This window comes from Castor canadensis, chromosome 17 (assembly GCF_047511655.1).
Source record: "Castor canadensis chromosome 17, mCasCan1.hap1v2, whole genome shotgun sequence".
Taxonomy (NCBI): Eukaryota; Metazoa; Chordata; class Mammalia; order Rodentia; family Castoridae; genus Castor; species Castor canadensis.
Genome location: NC_133402.1, coordinates 22,962,088 through 22,986,956, shown reverse-complemented (window position 1 = coordinate 22,986,956; position 24,869 = coordinate 22,962,088). Strand labels below are relative to the sequence as shown.

Sequence of the window (24,869 nt, the reverse complement as noted above, 5' to 3'; positions counted from 1 at the left end):
TAACAAAAGCATTTGATTTTTTGAGGCTATTGTTTTCCTATATTCTTTCTCATCTATTCATTGTCAGTGTATAGAAAGGCTACTGAGTTTTGTAAGTTGATTTTGTATACTACTACTTGACTTAAGGTGTTTATGATGTCTATGATTTTTTGGTGGAATTTTGTAGGTTTTTTAGGTATCAGATCATGTCATCTGCAAATAGAGATAGTTTGACTTCTTACTTTCATGTCTTATTTCTCTGGCCACGAATTCCAAGACCATGTTGAATAAGATTGGAGAGAGTGGACACTTTGTCTTGTTCCTAACTTTTGAGGAAATGGTTTCACTTTTTCCTCATTTAGAAATATGTTTGCTGTAGGCTTGTTGTGTATAGCATTTATTATGTTGAGGTACATTCCTTCTACTCCTAGTTTCATCAGAGCTATTATCCCAAAAGGATGTTAAAAATTTGTCAAAGGCGTTTTCTGCATCTATTGAGACAAATGATGTGGTTTTTGTCTTTGCTTCTGTTAATATGCTGCATTACATTTAATGATTTACATATGTTAGACTATCCCTGCATCCCTGAGGTAAAACCAACTTGGTCATGGTGTATGATTATTTTCATATGTTTAATTTGGTTTGCCAGTATATTATTGAGAAATTCTGCATCTAATTTCATTAAAGAAATTGGCCTATATTTCTCTTGCTTTTGGTTATGTCCTTGTCCGATTTGGGGATGAGTGTAATACTGACTTCAGAGAATGATTGTGTCAGTGTTCTTTCCCTTTCTATTTCATGGAAAAGACTGAGGAATATTGGTATTAGTTCTTCTTTAATGTTCTGGTAGAATTCAGCAGTGAATCTATCAGGTCCTGGACTTTTCTTTTCTGCGAGACTTTTTATAGCTGGTTCAATTTCATTGCTTATTATACAGCTATTTAGGTGATTTATATCTTCGTGGTTCAATTTTTGTTTGTCTTATGTGTTTTTTCCATTTCTTCTATATTTTCCAATTTATTTGAATGTAGGTTTTCAATGTAATCACTCATGAGTCCCTGGATTTCCTTGATATTTGTTTTGATCTCCCCTTTTCTCCTTCTAATTTTATTAATTTTTTTTCTGTTCTCTCCTCATTTTAGTCAGATTTTCTAGGAGTTTATCAGTCTTACTTATCTTTTCAAAGAACCAGCTTTTTGTTGGGCTATATTTATCTCTATTTTGTTAGTTTTGGCCCTTAATTTTATTATTTACCTCCTACCAGTTTTGGGTTTAGCCAGTTGTTGTTTTTCAAGGAGTATGAGATGCAGCACTAGGTCATTTATTTGATATATTTCTGCATATTTTAATATATGTGCATTCATGGCTAAAACTTCACCTTTGCACCGCCTTTGCTTGTCTCACAGGTTTGGTAGGTTTTGCTTTCATTTTCATTAAATTTCAGGAACTTTTTAATTTCCTCCCTTATTTCTTTGATGACCCACTTATCACGGAGCAATGTGTTGTTGAATCTCTAGGTTTTTAAAGTATTTTTTTTGCTGTTTCTTTTGTTTTTAAGTTCTAGTTTTATTCCATTGTGGTCAGCCAGTATGCAGGGGATTATTTCAGTTTTCTTATGTCTGTTAAGACTTGCTTTGTGACATAAAATATGATCTCTTTTGGAGGCGATTCCATGGGCTGCTGAGAAGAATGCATATTATGTTGCTGCATGATGAAATCCTCTGTAGGTGTCTTTCAGGTCCATTTGATCTATGGTGTTACTCAATTCTAAATTTCCTTGCTGAATTTTTTTTAGATGACCTCTCTATTGGTGATAGAGGAGTATCAAAGGCTCCTACTATCACTGTTTTTGGGTGTATCCAGTAGTATATGTTTAATGAAGTTGAATATACCATCATTGGGTACATATAAATTAATAATTGTTATTTCCTCTTGATGTATTGCTCTTTTTAATAGTATAAAGTGACCTCTTTTGTCTCTTCTAATTTAGGCTTAAAGTCTACTTTCTCTGATAAAAGTATAGCTACACCTGTCTGTTTTTAGGGGCTATTAGTTTGGTAAAACTTTTACTACCCTTTCACCCTGAGTCAGTATTTGTTTCTGTCTGTGAGGTCAGTTTCTTGTAAACAACAAATTGTCCTGTCTTCCTTTTTAATCCAGTTTACCAGGCAATGACTTTTGATCAGGGAGTTGAAGACATTAACATTCAGTGTTAATATTGAAAAGGTATGTGGTGATGCCTGCCATTTAGTTGTTTTTGCTGTGTGAGGGTTTGTGTATAAGCAGTTCATTCTATGATACTCTCTAATTACTTGTCTGCTCTTCTCTTGAGATTTAATAATTCCCATCCTTTTATGGCTATGCTGTTGTCATCTTCTGTGTGTTCATTCCTTTGAGAATCTTCTGGAATGCTGGTTTAGTGGTCATGTATTATTTTAGTTTCTGTTTATCATGGAAGGTTTTTATTCCTCCTTCAATTTTGAATGATAGCTTTGCTGGATAGAGTTTCCTTGGTTTGAAATTGTTGTCTGTCAGTGCTCAAAATACCTCACTCCATGCCTTCTTCCTTTTAAACTTCCTGTTGAAAAATATGCTGTTATTTTGGATGGATTTACCTTTATGTGTTATTTGATTTTTCTCTCTTACAGCCTTCAATATTCTTTTCTTGTTCTCTATGCTTGTGCAGGGGCATGGGCTTCCAGGTGGTGAACAGAGCATCTCTGTAGGTATGGTCTGTTTTAAGTATAATAAGCCATGGAAGTATTCTATTTTGGACATTTCTGTTCAGTGTCCTACATACTTCCTGTACCTGGATGGGCAGCTCTTTCTCAAGAATTGGGAAGTTTTCTACTATTAATTTGTTGAATGTATTTTCTGTGCCTTTGGCTTGCAATAGGTGCATCTCATTTTAATATTTAATTACGAAGAGTCTGGATTTCTTGGTAACAGGAAGGAAACAATGAAGGAAAACATTTGTAAAGCATTCCAATTAATTTTCTAACTCAAGTGAGAAATACTGTAGGTAAAATCAAATTTTACTTCACCATTGTTATTCGTCTGGGTGGCTTATCTCAGTTTTCAAAATTGTTAGTTCATTCAGAGTTAGCACAAATATTATCATCACTATCACACATAAAAACCATTCCAATTTATGCATTCACAAGTAATTGTATTTCTTCATTAATGTGGGGAATCCTATTGAATTGTCATTTCCTTTGTTGTTCTCCTAATTTTTCTTCCTTTATGTTTTTTTGACCAGGGATTTTGAAGTGGGGAATATATTTGTCTAATAACTTCTATGCATGTCTTCACTGTGGAGCTTAAAGCCAGTTGTGAAGCAAAGTGGGTATGAAACAATCAGATGTAGAATTTTTCAGATAGACAGAACTAGAATCCCTCTCAACCATTTTCTGGAGTTTGTCCTTAGCAAAATCATTTAACATATCTGTGCTTTAGTTAGTTAAAAGTACTAAAATGTAAACTGTGCAATATCTGACATGAATTCAGGTACCTGAGAAATGTCATTTCCCCCTCCCTGTCATTCTTTCATATTTCTTCCTCTTAAGAATATACAGATGAATGAAGATTTAGCAGATGTCCAGAAAAGCTGATTCTCAACACATCTTTTTGTTGTTGTTGTTTGCAATACTGGGGTTTGAATTCAGAGCCTACACATTGAACTACTCCATCAGCCCTTTTTTGTGTTGTATATTTTCAAGATAGCGTCTCTTGAACTATTTGTCTAGGCTGGCTTCAAACAGTGATCCTCCTGATATCTGCCTCCTGAGTAGCTAGGATTACAGTGTTGTGGGATTCTCCAACAGAGACACGGGACACTGAGGCAGTTCACAGGGAGGCAATGTTTTATTGTGCTGGCACAGACTCAGCTGACTCGAGTCCAGAGGCTAAGCCCTGAGAACAAAGGCATCTCACCTTATATACCTTTGCAAGCAGGTTACAGAAGCAAAAAGCAAGGTTTAACCCATATATGGTTTCATGCAATTCTATAGGCTACTTCCCCCAGTGCTATGTGATCTTCATGTTTAGATTCTTTAAGTTTTATCTCTCTGCTATGCCATCCCTTCCCCCCTGCTACATTATCAGAACACAGGCTTGCATGCTTCTTTTCTGGTCTTCCTCCCTGCTATTACAGGTGTGAGCCATTGGCACTGGGCATTAATTAACACATTTTTTATTCTAGGAATATATCTAATAATCTTTTAAGAGACAGGAATCAGGGCTTTTTTTCCTGCCATAAACATAATGTGAGAAAGACTCTTTAAACTTGACCTTATTTCTAGATAGGGATAACTTCAATACAGATTTTTTTCATAGCTTATTGGTTGACTAATTAGAAATATTTTCTCACTACAAATTATGGGGTGTCCAAGTGTTTGGGACAATAGGATGAACATATTTTTAAACTACTGGTTACATATTCATGTAATATGCTCAATATGTTTTTCTCAAAACTTCAAAATAAGTCTATATATTTTTAAAGAAAGGGGTCCTCAGTTGAAGTTGTAATACATATATGCATGGAAACAACACAAGGAAACCCCCTGTGTAGCTATCTTTATCTCAAACTAGCAAAAACATCATGTTTCTCTTTTTTATCTTTTATGTTTTTTCTTCTATAAAACTGGAGAACAGAAGGGCAGAACAGGTTCTTCTGAGGGGAGAGGTGTGGTTAGGACTGGTGGGAGGGTGAAGATGTTGGAGAAAGGGGAAGGAGGATGAATACAAATGTACACATGTATGTAAATGCAAAAATGATACCTGTTGAAACTTCCAGGAATCGAGGGGGGGGGATATAGGAGAGCAGTGGAGGGGGTGAATTTAACAATGATATATTAGATACATTGTAAGAACCTTTATAAATGCTACAGCGCACCACCTCGAAGCACAGAAATAAAGGAAAAAAATAAAACTACAAAAAAAAAGGGGTTCAATTGTTAATCTGAAAAAGTAGGTAATCAACTACAGATTTCTCAAAACGTCTGGAAAAAAGAAAATTATATATTTATGTACATTTTTCAAATTAACAATTGAACTTGTGTTAAATCTGGTGGTTGAAGAGATACATATTGAGCATATTACAGTTTAAAATAAATTCATCTGTTCCTGACCTTCCACAATCCAATAAATTACATAGATTTAAGCATAGCAACAAGAACTTGTTCACGTGCACATTTTAGGTGAATTTTTCCTTTATGAAATGACTATGTTATTGAAATATAGTGGTTTAAGACTAAGACAATGATATGGTCCTCTGTGCAGAGATGGTATGAATATGTTAGCTTAAAAATCATTCTTTTGAGGCTTTCATAGTAATTCGATAAAAAGCCAAGCTTTTAGTCCTTTTGATGAACACAGTATACAAGTAATGAGTTTTCTTGTTACCTAGTCTACTAACTATGCCTACCTTTGATACATCTATTATCATAAGACTCAAGACATTTATGTTAATGAGTTTCATTAAGGTCTTTGGTTAAACCAGTACTGTTGTCTTTCTTCTCCTCTTCAAGTGGACTCTTTACATCCAGCAGTTCAAAGCCATGTTCATAAAGAGTGCAGTATTTACTCAGCGCAACTGGAAAATTCTGTTGCTACAGCTTGTGGCACTTCTGGGTGTCATGTATCTTCTGATGAAAGGTGTGAAGGTTCCAGTATATGATGAGCCTGCCAGAGAGATGGATTTGGGACAATATGATGAAACTACTGTGCCTTTCTCAATTTCTGGAAATTCTGACTTGACTCTGAATTTTACCAAAACTCTTGAGATCATGCTAAAGCCTAAGAAACAAAAACTTCAGGAAGTACAAGGTAAGGCTATTTTGGAGAAGAAAAAAACTATAGTAGATAAAGACCTGCTTATGTCGCTTTCAAAGAAAGATCTTAACTAAAATATTTAACTACTTCTTTTTTTTTAACAACCTTGGATTGTCTCAAAAAGGCAGCCAAATCAGAGGCAAGAATCATTCTTCAAGACTAAAATAGTTAACTATTTATAGAGGCACTTTGAGTGTGGGTCACTTACAGGAAACTTGCATTTAGTAGCAATTTGCTGCACGTTTTAGGGAATGAGTAAAAGTACCAAAATATTTTATTTTTGAAAATTTAACATACAGAATTTCCACATAAACCTGGGTGTATAGTATGCTATAAATCCTAAATCCTGAAAGATTGCTATTAGTCTCCTTGGTTTTCATTTCTGAAAAATGTTGGTCTGAAGGCTTTATGTGTAAGTTACTCAGGAATTATTCACTTTGAAGATAGTGATAATAATGTATTACATTATTTAATGTATGCTTTTGGCAAGACATTTCTAAATATCTAGATTATCTAAATTTCTGTAATAACCACATTTGCTGAAGTTGGGGCCATAGAGATTAAAAGGTATTAAGTAAGTTGCCTCAAATCATGTGTTCCATATTTAATAGAAACTGTGTTTTCAGGCTGCCAGGCTGGAGCCTGCAATCTGAACTACTTAATACACTTGCTCCATAAGAAGCAACTCTGTCCTCTTTCAAGATGTATCCTTTCCTTCAAGTGCCTTATTTGTATTTTCTTTAACTCTTGCCTGATTAACAGTATTATATTAGGTAAATCACATAATTTGCACAGTTTGGCAGGTTGTTTTCTCCTATGGTTTCATGTGAGAAATGAAATTGCACTTAGAAATGCCGAGTGTTACTTACACCACTCTCCTGACTTTACAACATATGCCTCATAGGCTCATGGCATTAAAACTGTTAGTAAATTATACATTTTCTTTCCTTTCTCATTATATGAGCACTAAATGAATGGCTATTAATCAAAATCACATAGCTACCTAGAAGAGACAGAAAATATGTTTCTCTGATTCATAATGTAATTTCTTTTCCACTACATTATAATACTCATATAAAAATAAAAAGACTATGCTTCAAACATACATAAATAGTAAAATTATACAATTAAATTCCCTATATTCATTCTTTGAGCACCTTGGAATTGTCTTAGTTAACCCTCAGTCCAAATCTTTCTTTTTATCTTTTTATCTTTGATTCAGTCTAAACCCTATACTGAATGATCTTCTAGTTAATTTACCTCCGTTCACTATATTTAATCTGCTAATTAGCCATTAATTGAGTTTTCAAGTTCAGTTAGTGAATTTTTCCATTTCTGGATTTTCCATTTGATTCTTTTTTTAAATAAATTCAGGTTTATGGCTCTTTTTAATATACCTTTGGCTAATATGCTAATTATAGTTTCTCTATTATATGATACCTAGATGACCTGCTGATCTGATTTTATTTTTCTTATTTATTAGTATGTCTTGCAATTTTAAATTGAGTGCTGTATTAAAATATTAAGAGGCTCTATATAATGTAGTCATCCTCCTAAGATGATTTATTTGTTTGACCATCTGCTTAAGTTAGGGACAGATAACAGATCACTTTAATTGAAAGTGTTAATTGAACAGATATGATGCTGACTTAGGCTTTGTAAGACCTGATCCCTTTTTTTCACTTTCCCTTAGGATATAACCCTAGAAATATTTCCTAGACCTCCTTACTCTAAGTGATCTCTGACCTCAAATTTTTAACTCCCCCAGCAGAGACTTCTTTTGCTTAACTTCTCAACCTCTCACAAATCATTTTTTGGTCTCCTTTTTAGCTTTCACCAGCACCTCTTAGGAATTAGGAAGTGATTTTAGTAGAAAAACAGTATAGGCTAAGGTCCTCAGTTTCCTTTCAAACCATAAAGTGTAAGAATCAGAAAAAAATTTAAGAGCCATAGCAATTTTAGACTTGATGAGTTATGTATAGTTTTTTATTGTTCCCCGCCTTGTCCCCCTCATCTTCCTTGTTCTTTGCTTTTATACCAATTAAAATATACAAATAATTATCATCAGCCATCCATAAATAACAGATCTCATATCATATAACAAAGTATAGGAACTTCTCATTCTGGATCTTGGATTTTTGCCTTGTGGTTTCTTGGGCAGACTTGAAATTCCTAATTTTGTATCTTGTCAGCTTCCTGAAACTTCTGAAAACTCTAAAACTGTAGCTATAGTTTTCTGCTCAACTTTCAGCTATGCTTCTATCTTGACTTGCTCTAAACATATTTCAACTATATGAAAGAGAAAAATAGTCCAGATTATTAGGCTTACCTCTGTGTGTTTCTTTTCTTTCAGATTTTTGCATTTTTAAATATAGTTGGTAATTTTCTGATTCCTTCAAATAGATTTACTTTGTGGTTTTTATTTAACCTTTGTAGTTTTTTCTTAGCAAAGTTTGGTTTTCTATAAACTAGTCTGTCAAAGTTGGAAGTAGGAGTCCTTACAAATTAATTTTAATACTGACAATTTTGAGAAGAAGAAAAATTTGAGGGAGTTATTACCTGGTGGATGATATCTTCTCAGTGACACTAAGCTAAAAGTTGTGAAGTTTGTGTGGATTCATGATGGAATAGAGTTCTTTAGGTGAATAGTCAAGATGTGAGGCATTCAAAATGGAAATACATCAGGCAAGTATAATTATTGGATTCTTCATTACTAAAACACATAGTAAGTCATCTGTATTGCATGCTGATCTCATGACTATTTTTGTTTCCTCATTCCAGGTGACCTGCAGGAATACCTGGTGAAAAATAAAGAATGCATTTACTCTTGCATTATTGCATTTTCCATTGAGGTTACTAAATACAAAACAATATTTACATTTTGGTTCAACAATCAGGCATACCATTCACCTTCATTATCCTTAGCAGTATTAGACAACATTATTTTTATGATACTTTCTGGCCCTGATGCTTCCATTACAGTCTCCAACAAGCCTCAGCCTCAATTTATTGCTAAAAATAAATCAGATAAAGGGTATGCATGTTTTCTTACTTTAAATATCTCTCTTCTTCCCTATCTAATAATGTACTTAATAAAAAATTGTTGTTAGCGATTAGTATTTTCCGCTTTCTTGTGGTTTACCAGTGTGTCCCCTTTATTCATTCTTTTGTAGACAAACATCAGCAATCCAGACAATATTTAATTTGATTTTTGGTATGAGTATTTTTGTCAGTGGCTTTTGCCTCTTAACAGTGACTGAAAGAGTCTCTAAAGCAAAGCACATCCAGTTTGTGAGTGGGGTCTATACTCTTAATTTCTGGCTCTCTGCTCTGTTGTGGGATTTCATCATCTACTTCATTGCATGCCTCCTTCTACTGGTGAGTGTTAGACAATGTGTTTTGAGGGCCCATTGTCCCATCCACTATAGAAAAATTTTACTTGGCTAATATTAACCTAAATCTAAAGCTCTTGAGAAAGGAAAAATTACTTTGGCTAATTATGCCAAAGAATATATCATGTGATATGTTGCACAGTAAAAACTTTTCCCCTACATTTCTTTTAGATAAAATGTTCTTGTCTGCTGAAATAGAAAAGTATCTCTTGAGCTAGACTCTGACATTGTTGTCCACCAATAATTTACAAGCTCCAAAGTTGCTTTGAATATGGAAATACCTGTCACAATAGATGACCAGTCCGATGCTAAACAAAGACAAATATATTACAGATACTTTTCTCCTGCTCCTACAGATTTTTCTGTCTGATGTGACTCAGTGTTGTACAAGAGATATTTGTGCTTACCTTTTGCAATTTCCCTTTAAAGATTGAAACTTTTGTGCCATGGATCATTCGTGTGTGTGTGTGTGTGTGTGTGTGTTGATATTTGTGTTTATAAACTAATTTGGGAGAAAATACACATTTTGACAATGGTGAGTCTTTCTATTCAGAGGTGAGCATTTTATAAAGAGTTACATCTATAAACATAACCTTTTCAAAAAAAATGCTAAGTTCACTTCAACATCCAAGAAGATGGTTGTATTCATGCCATTTCTCTATGTTGATCTCTTTCTCCTTTTTCTTCCATCATTGAGAACATTTACCTGATTGATAAGTCAGGTAAATCATTTCTCATTTAATCCTAATGTCCACTTCTCAAAGCTTCTGCCCACATAAGTATTCAACAGCTAAAAACAGACAACCCAGGAAATTTTGGAGAAGCTACAGTTAACAACCAATGAGATAATTTCTGGAAATTTATTGTCTTTAACAATGCTATGCTTTCTTCCTTTACTTAGATCCCCTCTAGCTTTGGGTTTTTCTCTGTATTTCTTAATTAAGTGGCTAATGTGGGGAGGAACAGGGTAATACAACAGAGTTACGTTTATCAGGATCTAAACATGGAGAGCAGGAAGGGTAGGTCCTTTAGTATCATGGCTTACAACTGCCAGAAGGCGAATGTTTTTTTAAAAAAAGTTGGGGAGGATCCCTGTGAAGCATTATGATTTCTGGAAATACTGACAGTAGGTTTATTTGAGATTGGGAAAAGAACAAGGAGTATACTGTGATCTTGTTCAAGGAGGACAAAATTTTAAAAATTTCAAGTAGGAAAAAACAACAAGTAGAAAAGCAAGTAGAATGGTTATGTTCACTGGTAAGGAAGAAGTAGAAGTGCCCAACTCTTCCACAAAATGGTTTGATTAATAAATAGCTCTGTGTTCTATTAAAAGACTTGCCATTGCTATGTTTTCAGATGAGACTGTTTATGTATTGCATACTTTTCTTTATATTGACTGTACTTCTGTACTTTATATCTCAGGTGGTGTTCCTTATCACTGGAATGGATATGTTGATCAAGGATTACCACTTTCTGGACACAATGTTTATCCTTGTGCTGTTCGGCTTTTCTGTTATTCCCTCCATATACCTGTTTAGTTTCCTGTTTTCTAGTAGCACCAGTGCCTACATCAAGCTCTTCATGTTGAACCAATGTCTAGGGTTTATAGGTGTAATTGTGGATATTGTAGTAAACAGTGTAGGAGGTAAGGGCTTCATACAATTTCCCCTTTGTAGGAATTTCCTGTAAATAAAGAAAAATAAGTTTGACATAAGTTTGACATAAGTTTGACATTACAAAATTCTTTTGTTCTTGGTTTCTGGAAAAAATTATGTTAATTATAAGTTAAACTTTTATCAAATGCCATTGATATTAGAACATATTGAGTGTAATGCAAAACAAATTATACCACTGATGTTATCACTAAACCAATCTCCTTTTCCCCCCAGGCCTTGTTTGCCCAGGTATATGGAATATTTATCTTTTCATTTTCCTTCTTTGATTATGAGATTCAAGGAGAAATTGACTGTCTTGGTGATAATCACAAATATGGGTGTTAGAATATAGACTTCTGCCACTCCTGTATCAAATCACCCTATGAATATTAATTGGATGTGTGTTAAATAATTTGGCCATGCTAGATCTTGCAGAGACTATGAGAAATAGTCTTTGGGCCCATTTCCTGACATTAGGTCTTGGCCTACCACCAAAGAATTGTCTGTCTGAGCTAGCTGAAAACTATTTTAACATAATATTTTGTGATTAACCTATGTTAATAGTATTAGGGAGTTTCATTGTGATAATTCTGCAGATGCAAACAGTGTACTTCGAATAAGTTTATTCCTTCTGTTATACTCTCATAATTTCTTACTGTCCTCCCCCTCTTTCAAAGCATTTTTGATGAGTTTCATTATGCTATCTCCATATATATATTTATATATATGCATATATATATATATATTTATATATTTATAAAATGTATTTTGATCCTATTCACCCCCCACTACCTTCTTCTTTCCTCCAGTCTCCTGTTAACCCCTCCTGACAGTCCCCCTTTTAGGCTTATGTCCCATTGCTACTATCATTATTATTAGTAGTAGCAGTAGTATAGGTCTAGATATCACATATGAGCAAAAACATATGCTATTTGATATTTTGAGCATTGCTCCTAGAATACTGTAGATGATAAAACAATTATCAAATGTCTGAAGGAAAATATTGCAGTTGAGATATAAAACAGACTACCTGAGGCCAAGGACAAAAAAACAGGGATAAGTTCTTTAGGAAAATAGGACAATCTTTTGATTCTATTTGAAACTATTTAGAAAGCCATACACAAGCACAGAGCTTTCCTTTGTGCTGATAAGTACGTTCAGAGTGAGTCCTGGTATGTGTTAGAGGGAAACTTCAGAATGGAGAATATCTGCTGAGACTGGTAGTGTTGTTGTCATTGTTAGGTCAGGACATTCAAGGAAACTCTGACAAATACCAGCTGAATACACTCTAAAGAATAGAGCCTTCTGGGACTACTCCTGACAAGGAATAAAGTCTCCACAAAAGTGGTTAGGGAAAAATCATTAGGCACACAGATTACTGTAGACTTTGACAATCAAAAATGAAATTTTAAAAAATCCCAATAAATCCCGGGAAAAAGGTACAAATCTGAATTTCAGAGTTAAAATATCAACATATTAAAATTTCCAATTTTCAGGAAAAAATAGTAAGTTCCACAAAGAAACAAATTTTTGTACATTTAAAGGAACAAAATAAATTAACAGATGGTACCTCTGGAGAAGTCCAAGATTTTAAAGCATCTGTTTTAAATATACTCAAAGAGCCAAAGAAAACATATACATAATCTAAAGATAACTATGAAACTCATGTCTCATCAAACAGAATAATAAGAAAAAGATATAAATTATTAAAAGGAACCAAACAGAAATGCTGAAGCACAAAGGCACAATAATGCAATGAAAAAGTGACTGTAGGGTTTCAACAGTAGATTTCAGCAGGCAGAAGACAGAATCAGTGGGCCTGGAAATAGGACAATTAGAAATAGAGCATCTGAAAAGCAGACCAAAAAATTACATAAAAATGAACAGAGCCTAGGAGGTATGTGGAACATCATCAAGAATACCAATACATACATTATGAGAGTTCCAGAAGGAAGAAAGGAAAGAAAACAGAAGGAATATTTCAAGAAATAAGAGGTAAAACCTTCCCAAGTTTGATGAAAGACATTGCTCTGCAAGAAACTCAGTGAATAAACTGAGTTTATTCCAAGTAGGACAAACTCAGAGATCCTTATCAGGACATATTATAGTACAACTTTCAAAATACAAAAAGAGTATCTTGCAAGCAGAAAGAATCAACTCAAGTACAAAGAATATTTTTTTAAAAATCTTTCTTACCAGAAGCTGTGCAGCCTAGAAGATAGTGGGATGACATAGTCAGAGTGCTGAAAGTGAAAACACCTGTCAACCAAGAATGCTATACCTAGCAAAACTGTTCTTCAAAATTTTTAGAGAAGGGGGACATCAGCAAGATGGCACAGTGAGAGGTCTACTTCCTTCTCTTCCATTTTCAAATGGATCAATATCTTCTGAGAGAACCCAGAAAATAGATGAAATACTCCTAACTACTTGGCAATTAAAAAAATATCCGCATTAAAACTAGGAAAAGTGGAGACACACTCATACACAGACTCGAGGTAGGCTCTGAGCTTTACAACAGGGAAGAAGTGTAAAGGCTTCAACTTTATGGTTCTAATTTGAGAGATCAACCCTTAAATCACTTTACTCTCCAAATGAAAGAGATTTGACATTCATGAGTCTCCTTAGTTAAGCATAAAGAGATGATCTAGGTACACAAGCACTGTCAGAAGCCATACAAATGTCGAGAGAAGTAACTAAAATGTTTAGTCCTCAGTTTGTCCCTGGGAGAGGTTTGTCTGCTTGCTTTTCCAGTTTCTGCCTGAGAGTCAGGCTTCCAACTAGCCTGCATCTTGGAGCTGATGTGACAGATAGACAACCAACCAGGAAGAATAATTCATGATCTCACTTATATATGGAATCTTTTCAAAAGTCAAATACATGGAGAGTAGAAGGGTGTTTACCAGGGGTGGAGATGGAAAGAAATGGGGACAAGTAGGTCAAAACATGCAAAGTTGTAATTATGTAATGATGAATAAATCTAAATCTCTTATGTACACACTGTTTACTATAAGAAATAATAACTACTTTGCTGAGACAGTAGATTTTAGGTCCTTTTTACAGGAAAATGGTAACTATGAATGGGGTTGAATATGTTAAGTTGCTTGTATTAATTTCACTATGTATGTACACATACCAAAACAAAATATAATATCCCAAATATATACAGTAACAACTAATTTTAAAGGCTTTGACATATTTTTAAAAAGCTAAGTAGATTCATTACCACTCAACCTTCCCTGCATAAAATGTGAAAGGAAGTCCCTCTGGATAGAAATGAAATGCTAGGTAGTATGTTTTTTCTCTCTCTCTTTTATCATTTTTACATTTACTTACATTGGTATGCATTGTTTGAGCCACCTCCCCAATCCTCCCCTCACCTCCCCCATCCTCCCACCCTGCTTATGTGCACAACCTGTTCCACACCTCTTATCCTCTGATTTTGTTGAAGAGAAAACATAGGAGATAGTATTTTTTCTAGTTTGAGATAAAAATAGCTGTACAGAGAGATTCCTACCATTGCTTCCATGCACTTCTGTATTGCAACTTACATTGGTTCATCTCTACCAGACCTCTTCACTATTCCTAGTCCCCTTCCCATAGTGACTTCAGCCAGTTTAAGATTGCTTTATTCACTCCTCTGCAGTGAGCACATCAACCACATTCAAGTTTTAGGTTTCCTTACCTTTCCCTATTCCTCCCATGCGTGTTCTCCCCTTAGTGTGTGACCCATGTCCAATGATATTACTGCATTTGTATTAAGTCTATAATCTGCATATGAGGGAGAACATGTAAATTTTGGCCTTCTGAACCTGGCTAACTTCATTTAAGATGATGTTCTCCAGTTCCATCCATTTACTTGCAAATGACAAAGTTTCATTCTTCTTTGTGGCTGAATAAAATTCCATTGTGTATTGTACATTTTCTTAATCCATTCATCAGTAGTGGGGCATCTTGGCTCTTTCCGTAGCTTGACCATTGTGAATAGTACCTCAATAAACATGGGTATGCAGGTGCCTTTGTAATAACCTGAGACGCATTCTTTCAGGTATATCCCTAGAAGTGGTATTGCTGGATCATATGGCAGATCTTTGTTTAGTTTTCTTTTAAAAAAAAAACCTTCCATATTGTTTTCCAAAGTGGTTGTACTAGCTTACATTCTTACCAGCAGTGTATGAGGGTTCCTTTTTCCACACATCCTTGCCAACATTTATTGGTGGTAGTGTTCTTTATGCTAGTATTCTAAAAGGAGTGAGGTGGATTGTGTAGTTTTGATTTTCAATCCTCTATAGCCAAGGATGGTGAGCATTTTTTCATGTTTTTTGGCCATTTGGACTTCTTCCTTTAAAAAAAGTTCTGCTTCATGAGGTTAGCCACACCCAGAAGACCAAAAATCATATGTTCTCCCTCATATGCGGACTTTAGATCAAGGGCAAACACAACAAGGGGATTGGATTTTGATCATATGATGAGGTGAGAGCACACAAGGGAGGTATGAAGATAGGTAAGAACCCCCCCCCCAAAAAAAAAGAAGATAGCATTTGATATCCTCAATGCAAAGAAACTAATGCAGAAACTTTAAAGTGACAGAGATCAATAGGAGAAGGGGATCAGGAACTAGAGAAAAGGTTACTTTGAGAAGAATTAATTTAGGATGTAACACATATGAACAGGAAAGCAATGCAAGTAAACTCCCCATATAGCTATCCTTATCTCAACTAGCAAAAACCCTTGGTCCTTCCTATTATTGCTTATACTCTCTCTTCAACAAAATTAGAGATAAGGGCAAAATAGTTTCTGCCTGGTAGCAAGGGGGTAGGGAGGGATAGGGAGGGGGCAAGGGAAAGGGCTGGGGGAAGGGAGGAGAAATGACCCAGACATTGTATGTACATATGAACAAAAGAAATAAAAAATAAATAAATAAAAAATATAAAAAGTTCTTCATTCAATAGCCCCCTTCTTTATTGGTTCATTAATTTGGGGGGAGTATAGTTTTTTGAGCTCCCTATATATTCTGGTTATCAGTCATGTGTCTGATGTATAGCTAGCAAATATTTTCTCTCACCCTGTGGGTGGTCTCTTCAATTTAGAGACCATTTCTTTTGTTGGGCAGAAGCTTTTTAATTTCATGAAGTCCCATTTGTCCATACATTCTCTTAGTTTTTGGGCCATTGGAAATCTGCTGAGGAAGTCTTGCCTATACTTATTGTTTCCGGGGTATTCCCTGCTCTTTCATGTACTAACTGCAAGGTTTCAGGTCTGATATCAAGGTCCTTAATCCACTTTGAGTTCATACTAGTACAGGGTGACAGACATGGATCTAGTTTCAGTTTTCTGCAGGCAGATAGCCACTTTTCCCAGCAACATTTGTTGAAGAGGCTGTCTTTCTCCATCATATATTTTTGGTGCCTTTGTCAAAAATAAGGTGGGCATAGCTGTGTGGATTTATTTCCAGGTCCTCTATTCTGTTCCACTGGTCTTAATATCTGTTTTTGTGCCACTACTGTTCTGTATTTATTGCTACGGCTCTGTAATATAGTTTGAAGTCAGGTATTGTGATACCTTAGCATTGCTCCTTTTGCTCAGTATTGCCTTGGCTATTCATGGTCTTTTGTGTTTCCAAATGAACTTTAGGGTAGATTTTTCAATCTCTGAGAATGTCATTGGGATTTTTTATGGGAAATGTGTTGAACATGTAGATTGCTTTTGGTACTATATCCATTTTTTACTATGTTGATTCTGCCAATCCGTGAGCATGGGAGATCTTTCCATCTTTTGTAGTCTTCCTCAGTCTGTTTCTTCAGTGGTTTGTAGTTCTCCTTGTATGGGTCATTAACATCCTTTGTTAAGTTTGCTCCTAGGTATTTTATTTTTTTGAGGCTATTGTAAATGGAATTGTTTTCCCATATTCTTTCTCAATTTGTTCATTTTTTGTGTATAGAAAGGCTATTGGTTTTTGTAAAGTTGATTTTGTATCCTGCTACATTGCTGAAACTGTTTATGTTGTCTAGGAGGTTTTGTATGGAGATTTTTGGGTCTTTGAGGTATAGGATCATGTCATCTGCAAACAGAGATACACTGAATATTTCTTTACCTATTTGTGTTCATTTTATTTCTTCTTATTGCCTTGTTGCTCTGGCCAGGAATTCCGGGACTATGTTGAATAGGAGTGGGGAAAGTGGGTATCCTTTTCTCATTCCCAACTTTAGGGGAAATAGTTTCAGTTTTTTCCCCATTAAGTATGATGTTGTCTATAGGTTTGTCATATATGCCCTTTAAAATGTTAAGGTACATTTCTTCTATTCCTAGTTTTCTTGGAGCTTTTGTCATGAAGTGGTGTTGAATCTTATCAAAGGCTTTTTCTGCATCTATTGAGATGGTCAAGTGGTTTTTGTCTTTGCTTCTATTAATGTGCTGTATTACATTTACAGATTTGCCTATGTTGATCTATTCCTGCATCCCTGGGATGAAGCCGACTTGGTCATGGTGAATGATCTTTCTGTTATGTTTTTGGATTCTGTTTGCCATTATTTTATTGAGGTTTTTGTATCAATGTTCATTAAGGAGATTAGCCTGTTTTCTGGATGTGTCCTTGTTCAGTTTTGGGATGAGTGTAATAATGCTTTACAGAATGAGTTAGACAGTGTGCCTTTCTTTTCTATATTGTGGAAAAGTTTGAGGAGTGTCAATATTAGTTCTTCTTTAAAGGTATGGTAGAATTCAGCAGAGAATCTGTCATGTCCTGGACTTTTCTTTTGTGGGAGACTCTTTATTGCTTCTTAAATTTCATTACATGTTATAGATCTGTTTGGGTGGTTAATATCCTCTTGGTTCACTTTTGGATGGTCATAAGTATCTAGAAATTTGTAAATTTCTTCAAGATTTTCCAATTTATTGGAATGTAGGTTCTCAAAGTAGTTTCTGAAGATTCCCTGGATTTCCTTAGTGTTTGTTGTTATCTCTCCTTTTTCATTTCTGATTTTACTAATTTGAGTCTTTTTCCTCCTTATTTTAGTCAGAGTTTCTAGGGGCTTATCAATCCTACTTTTTTTTTTTAAAGAACCAGCTCTTTGTTTTGTTGATTCTTTGAATTTTTTTGGGGGGGGGAGTCTCTTTCATTAATTTTGGCTCTTGTTTTTATTATTTCTCTCCTTTTGCTTGTTTTGGGTTTTGCTTTTCTTGTTTTTCTGGGAGTTTGAGATGTTGCATTAGGTCTTTTATTTGAGATCTTTCTGACCTTTTAATATATGTACTCATGGCTATAAACTTTCCTCTTAAGACTGCCTTTGCTATGTCCAGTAGGTTCTGGTAGGTTGTGTTTTCATTTTCATTAGCTTCCAGGAATCTTTGATTTCCTCTCTTATTTCTTCTATGACACACTGATTGTTGGTCAATGTGTTATTTAGCCTCCAATTATTTGCATATTTTCTGCTATTGCTTATGTTGTTAAGTTCTAGCTGTAATGCAATTTGATCAGATAGAATGCAGGGGGTTATTTCTATTTTCTTATATTTGCTGAAGTTTGCTTTGTGCCCTAAGATATGATCAATTTTGGAGAAGTTCCATGGATGCTGAGAAGAATATATATTGTGTAGATGTTGGATGAAATATTCTGTAGACATCAGTTAGGCCCTTTTGATTTATGGTGTCTTCTATTTCTAGCATTTCTTTGTTGAGTTTTTGTTTGGATGACCTATCTATTTTAGAGGGGTATTAAAGTCTCCCACTACCTCTGTGATGGAGTCTATATGTGATTTTTAAATCCTTTAAAGTATGTTTGGTAAAATTGGGTGCACTGACATTGGGTGTGTAGAGGTTAATAATTGTTAGTCCATTTTTATGTACTTCCCTTTTTATTAGTATGAAGTGTCTTTCTTTATCTTGTTTGACCAATGTAGGTTTGAAGTCTACTTTGTCTGATATAGGTATTGCTACTTCTGCCTGTTTCAGGGGGTGACTGGCTTGGTAAATCTTCTTCTAGCCTTTTACCCTAAGCCAGTGTTTATTTCTGTCATGAAGATTGGTCTTTCTTTTTAATCCAGTTTGCCAAATGGTGTCTTTTGATGGGGGAGTTGAGTCCATTGGCATTCAGTGTTAATATTAACAGGTATGTGGTGATTCCTTTCATTTAATTGTCTTTGTTGTTTAAGGGTTTGATTGTATGCAGCTGAGTCAATGCTACTCTCTGATTCCTTGTCTTCTTCTGTGGTATGATACTACCCATCCTCTCATGGTTTTGTTTGTTTTCATTTTCTGTGTGCAGAATTCCTTGGAGAATCTTTTGTAATAGTGGCTTGGTATTCATGTATTGTTTTTGTCTCTGCTTATCATGGAAGACTTTTATTGCTCCATCTATTTTGAATGATAATTTTGCTGAGTATCCTAGGGCTGAAATTATTTCTATTCAGTGCCTGAAATAACCTCACTCCATGCCCTTCTTGCTTTGAAGGTTTCCCTTGTGAAATCTGTTATTTTAATGGGTTTACCTTTATATATTATTTGTATTCTCTCTCTTACAGCCTTCAATATTCTTTCTCTGTTCTCTGTGCTTTTTGTTTTAATGATAATATGCCACAGGGAGGTTCTATTTTGGTCAAATCTCTTTGTTGTCCTGGCGGCTTACTGTACCTGAATGGACAAAACTTTCTCAAGATTTGGGAAGGTTTCTATTATTATTTTATTGAATATATTACATATACCTTTGGATTGCACCTCTTCTCCTTCTTCAATGCCCAAGATTCTCACGTTTCTTCTTTTAATGGAGTCACTGAGTTCTTGTACATTCCTTTCACAGCTCTTGAGTTGTTTAAGATTTCTTCTATATTTTCTTTAAGTTCTATTTTATCTTTGAACTCTGAGATTCTGTCTTCCCTTGTTCTAGTCTGCTGGTGTGGCAGCAGACTAGGATTCTTTTTTTTGAGGTTTTCCATATCTTTTTTCAACTCCTCTTTTATAGTTTGTGTTGTCATCTTTAATTCATATATCTCCCTTTTTATAGTGTCCTTTGTTTCACTTTTATGTATGTTGAAGTCCTCTCTGAGTTCCTTTGTTTGCTTCTGCATCTTCTCATGTTCTTTATTTTTGCTGTCTTGAAATTTCTTGAGTGTATCTTGTACATTTTGGTTAACCATGTCTTATATCTTCTCCATGAATTTCTTGGGGATATCTTCCAAAATTTCTGCTTTAAGGGTTTTTTAAGGGTGTCACTGACTCCTTAGTGACATTTACCATTTTGTTGAGGTCAGGAATGGGTGTCCATTTTCTTCATTTCCCACTGAATCCTGTATTGAATTTTTTTTTTTTGAGGAGAGTAGTTTCCATCCCTCCTTCTTGTTCCTGTTGCTCCAGTTTGTGCTGTGCAACCATGCTTTTGAAGGCTAATTGGTGGTTTTGATTGCCTGATTTCTTTCCCTGATTTAATTTTTATGTTGTGACTGACTTGGTTGTTATCTAGGTTGATGTGCTCTTTCTGTCCCTGGCCTGGAAGTGTAATTTAGCAATAACAAATTCACAAGTTCAATGCCAGACCAGTTGTTTACATATTATATAGAAAACCCCTTGATAATAATATCTATAAACAGTGGGAGTTGGGTTGGTAATGGTTATTAGGCTAGTTATAGACTTTGGGGAATTGGTGAAGTTAGCACTAGAAGGAGGGGTGGGAAAAGTGTGGGTGGGTAGGGAAGAGGTTTGGGGGCTGCTGATTTTTGTGGCCCTTGTGTGTGTTTGGGTGTATTGCTGTTGTAGTGGAGGGTGCTTGTGTCAGGGATTGTGGGGGGCTGGGGTTGTGTACAGTTGGTACAGTAGACTAGTCAGCAGGTGGTGAGTGTGTAGGAGGGAGGGGTAGTGGGGTGACATGGGGAAGTATAGGAGGGGGAGGTAAAGATGGGGGAAGGAGTAGATGAGAAGGGGCAGAAAGAGTATTTGATAGGGAGAACAATGGATTGTAGCACAGGAGAAGGGGAAAGTAAAGAGGGTAAGAGTAGGGATAAGAATAATTATGGTGAAGTTAATAATTCAGGAATAATAAAAATTTTTTAAAAATTTTAAAAGAAACAAAAAACACCAGTTTCGGGAACCACAGAAAGTTCAGTCTTTTGGTAAAAGTTCTGGAGTTATTCCTCAGGTGTCCAATCCTGATATTTGCCTACAAGCAGAAGCTCTGATGTGATCTCACCAATGACTGGCTTTTGTGTAGTATTTTGTTCCTTTTGTCCACAAGATTAGTTGGAGTTGTGAGGTGAGGTAAAATTGCCAGCTCGTGCAGGGTTGTCAGAGCTGTTGTCACCAGGCAGCAGCTGTGTTTCCCCGCAACTGCAGCTCTGTTTGATCAGTTCCTCCCCCAGTGAGGTGGAACAATTCAGTTTTGCATGCTGCCCTCTGTCCTGGAGATTGGCTCTGGGATCCACCACCTAGCCTGTTTCAGGAGGTTGTCATGTCACCCCAACCCCACTCTCAGCCTTTGTGCTTTTCCCAATTTATGCTGGATGCTAGCAGCTCCTTTGGGATGTTGGCTTTCACCCCACTCTCACTCTCAGCCTTTATGTCTATCCTGATCTCTGCTGGGTACTGGAGGCTCCTCTGGGAGGTTGGCCTGTTACCCCACCCCTGCTCTCAGCCTTTGCTGCTTTACTTGTGTTAGTTCTCAGAGTTCAGCACTGAGAATTCAGCTCCTTGTCCTACTGTCATTCTCCAGGACAGGTTCAGCATTCCAGCCCCACCTCCACTGTCAGTGTTTTATTACAGTTCACTGTTTATGTTTTTCAGTTTTACTGAAGGGGGTGTGCATTCAACCTGCCCAGTGGCTGCACTTTATTATTTCCCCAGGGGGTGGGTAGGGGCGTCATTCATTGTGCATGATGTTCACCTGTTCGTTCTGCAGTTTCACACAAGCAGCTTTGGAGCTCGCTATTGGAGAGAAATGACTCTGCTTTTTTTTCAGTGAGGGGTGGAGTAGGGAGGCTTTCCACAGGCTATGGCTCCAGGATGTCACAGAGTTTGATTCTCATTGATATTCTGTCTTCTGTTTTTTCGGGAAAAGAAAAGACAAAAAAGAAAAGAAAAGGCCATTTGGCCAGGAGGCTTTTTCACCCATGGCCAGACATGCCTTGATGGCTGTGCTGCATGGGATTTTTGTGGCTGTTAAGTGCAGTTAATGGCTGAGTTAAGGGCCAGTCTTTGAATTTTATCTGCACCTAATGTGATGGTGGTTATTATTTTGGCTAGCAGCAATCAGAATTACCCAAGTCTAGCTCCAACATCTCAAGGAAGTTTCTGGGGCCATGGAGCTTAGGATTTCTGATTCCCTACTCTAGCTGCCATTTTGGAGCTCCTCCCACTCGGTAGTACCTTAAAACCTTATGAAGAAATAAAGATCTGTAGTAAAAAATAACCACATGAGTATAAAATCTCATGTTACTATATTTTTGGTTGGTGTTCCTAATTGTAAACCTGAAGGGACTAATAAAAGAGGAGAAAAATAAACTTAAAAATAGAAGAAGGAAGGTGTTATTCTTGATCTTGAGAGGTTATTCCGGATTGACTGAAAAAAGCTGTTGGAAGAAAATGGGTAAAACTCCATGACCTTGTATTTGGTGATAGATTCTTAAAGCGCAAGCAATAAAAATACAACAAAAGGCCATCACCAAAATTTAAAAACCTTTGTGCATCAAAAGACACAATCAAAAAAGCAATACTGGGTACCTGGTGGTTCATACCTGTAATACTAGCTAGTAAGGAGGCAGAGATCAGGAGGATTGTGGTTTGAAGCCAGGCAAATAGTTTGTGAGACCCTATCTTAAAAAAAAAATCACAAAAAAGGGCTGGTGGAGTGGCTCAAGTTGTAAGCCCTGAGCTCAAGCCCCAGTACTGCAAAAAAAAAAAAAAAGGAAGAAGAAAAGAAAAAGAAAGAAAAAGACAACCTATAGAATAGGAGAAAATATTTGCAATTCTCACATCTGATCATGATCAGGTATCTAGAAAAATTAAATGAGCACTTATATCTTCACAACAAAAAGACACACCCTAAATAAAAATGTGCAAGAGACTTTGAATAGACATTTTTCCAAGGAGGATATACAAATGGCCAAGTAGCACATGAAAAGATGGTCAGCATCATTAGATATTAAGAAATAAGTAAAAACAACAGTGAACTATTTCACTTCATATCATTGTGATAGTTATTGAAAAAACAAAGTAACAAGCATCACAAGGATGTAGAAAAATTAGACCACTGTACATTATTGGGAGGGATGTAAAAATGGTGCAGCTGCTGTGGAAGGTTATTTGACACTTTTTCAATAGGTTTACCATAGACCTACCAGTGACCCAGTAATTCCACACACAGGTATATATGCCAAATATTTAAAGAAAGGACTCAAAAAGATATTTGTACACCAGTATTCATGGCAGAATTTTTTTTACAATAGCTAAAAGGTAGAAACAACCTAAGTGCCCATCAACAGATAAGTGAATAAACAAAATACGGTATTTACATTAAATAGACATTATCTAGCCATAAAAGTAATACATTTTTATATGCCAGTCATGTCATGTGTAGACATTCAAAACATGCTAAGTGATATAAACCAGACACAGACAAATACTATATGATTCCATTTATGTGAGGTACCTAGAATAGGCAAATTCACATAAACAGATACAGAATAGAGATTACCAGAGTCTAGGGGAAAGAAAGTAGAGGTTGTTTCTATTTAATTGGTACAGTTTTTGTAGGAGAGGATGAAAATACAGTGATGATCATTGCACAACTTTGTGAATATACTTACTGCTGCTGAACGCTACTCTTTACCAGTGGTAATAATGATAAATATTATATATCTATTATAATAAGATGCTTGAACAACTATATGACAATGTAATATATTACATTAACAGTGTTCCCCTAATTTTCAAGCTTATAATTTTTATAATGCACAAGTGTCAAGTTTTAAGATACAGTTTTTGCATTAGTGAGAGATAATCATGTAATTCTCTTTAATTTGGAGACATTCACAAATTATTTTTCAATATTAAACAAACTCTTTATTTCTATAACCAAACTTGTTTGTATTATCCATTATTATACATTTCTAATTCAAAATTATTAACATTTTATAAGGAAGTTTTACATTAGCTTTAATGAGAAAGATTGGCCTGTAATTTCCCTTTCTTCTAATGTTCTTAGATTTTAGTATCACTATTATTTTTACATCATTCATAAGGTTAGGAAATGGTTCTTTCAATTCACTAGAAGTTTTTTGATATAAGATTGGTGATCCCTTATGATTTCTATTTGTTTGGAAATGAGTCCAGGTTGCTGTCTGTCGTTTCCATCTTTAAAATGGTGTTGGATGGAGGTTATAGTTTCTGTAACAGGCCAGAAAATAATAAAGGTATAAGCAATGGAAAGGAAAAACCTTATTATTTACAGATGACTTTATTTTATACATAGAATATCTGAAATAAATAGCCACAGTGGAGGATAGATATTTTAAAATATTATCCATGCCTTCACAACATGTTTTTGTCAGTTATCATTCTCTACCCTCTACTCCCAACCATATACTATCTTCAGCACCTTACCAGCTATGGAATCATTTTACTCTTTACCTGGGAATATGTTCCTCTTTTCCTTAGAGGTAGGAAGATATTTACATGTTCTACAGAGAGGCTAAATGACTAAGCCACAACATTATCTCATGCAGTATCTCTTGTCATTTTTGACTTCTACTCATGGTCAATCAATGTCCCAGACTATTTCTGGCTATCAAATTATATGTATCTATGCCATTTTTGACTCTTTGATATGACTTATATTTTTACCACTTAGAGAATTTACATGTTAGGTAGAAATTTCTCTCACTCACTGTCATCTATCATCCTCACTGAGTGATCACTTTTTTGTCATTGAGTATTACAAATATGCTTTTTCCTCCTCTCATAATCACTTTATCTTTATTCACAATAAATTGAACTCAAGTCTTGAAGCCCTACAATGACAATTCAAAACCTT

At 35.4% G+C, this 24,869-nt stretch overlaps 1 protein-coding gene across 1 annotated transcript in view; it reads left to right on the top strand.

Moving 5' to 3' along the window:
• The window catches only part of LOC109675725 (phospholipid-transporting ATPase ABCA3-like), a 171,441-nt gene that overhangs the window by 109,931 nt on the left and 36,641 nt on the right, over positions 1 to 24,869 (top strand). Inside the window, 4 exon segments of the mRNA XM_074059288.1 lie at positions 5,508 to 5,805; positions 8,593 to 8,845; positions 8,985 to 9,189; positions 10,626 to 10,848. Of these exon segments, the coding sequence (XP_073915389.1) occupies positions 5,508 to 5,805; positions 8,593 to 8,845; positions 8,985 to 9,189; positions 10,626 to 10,848 (979 nt within the window).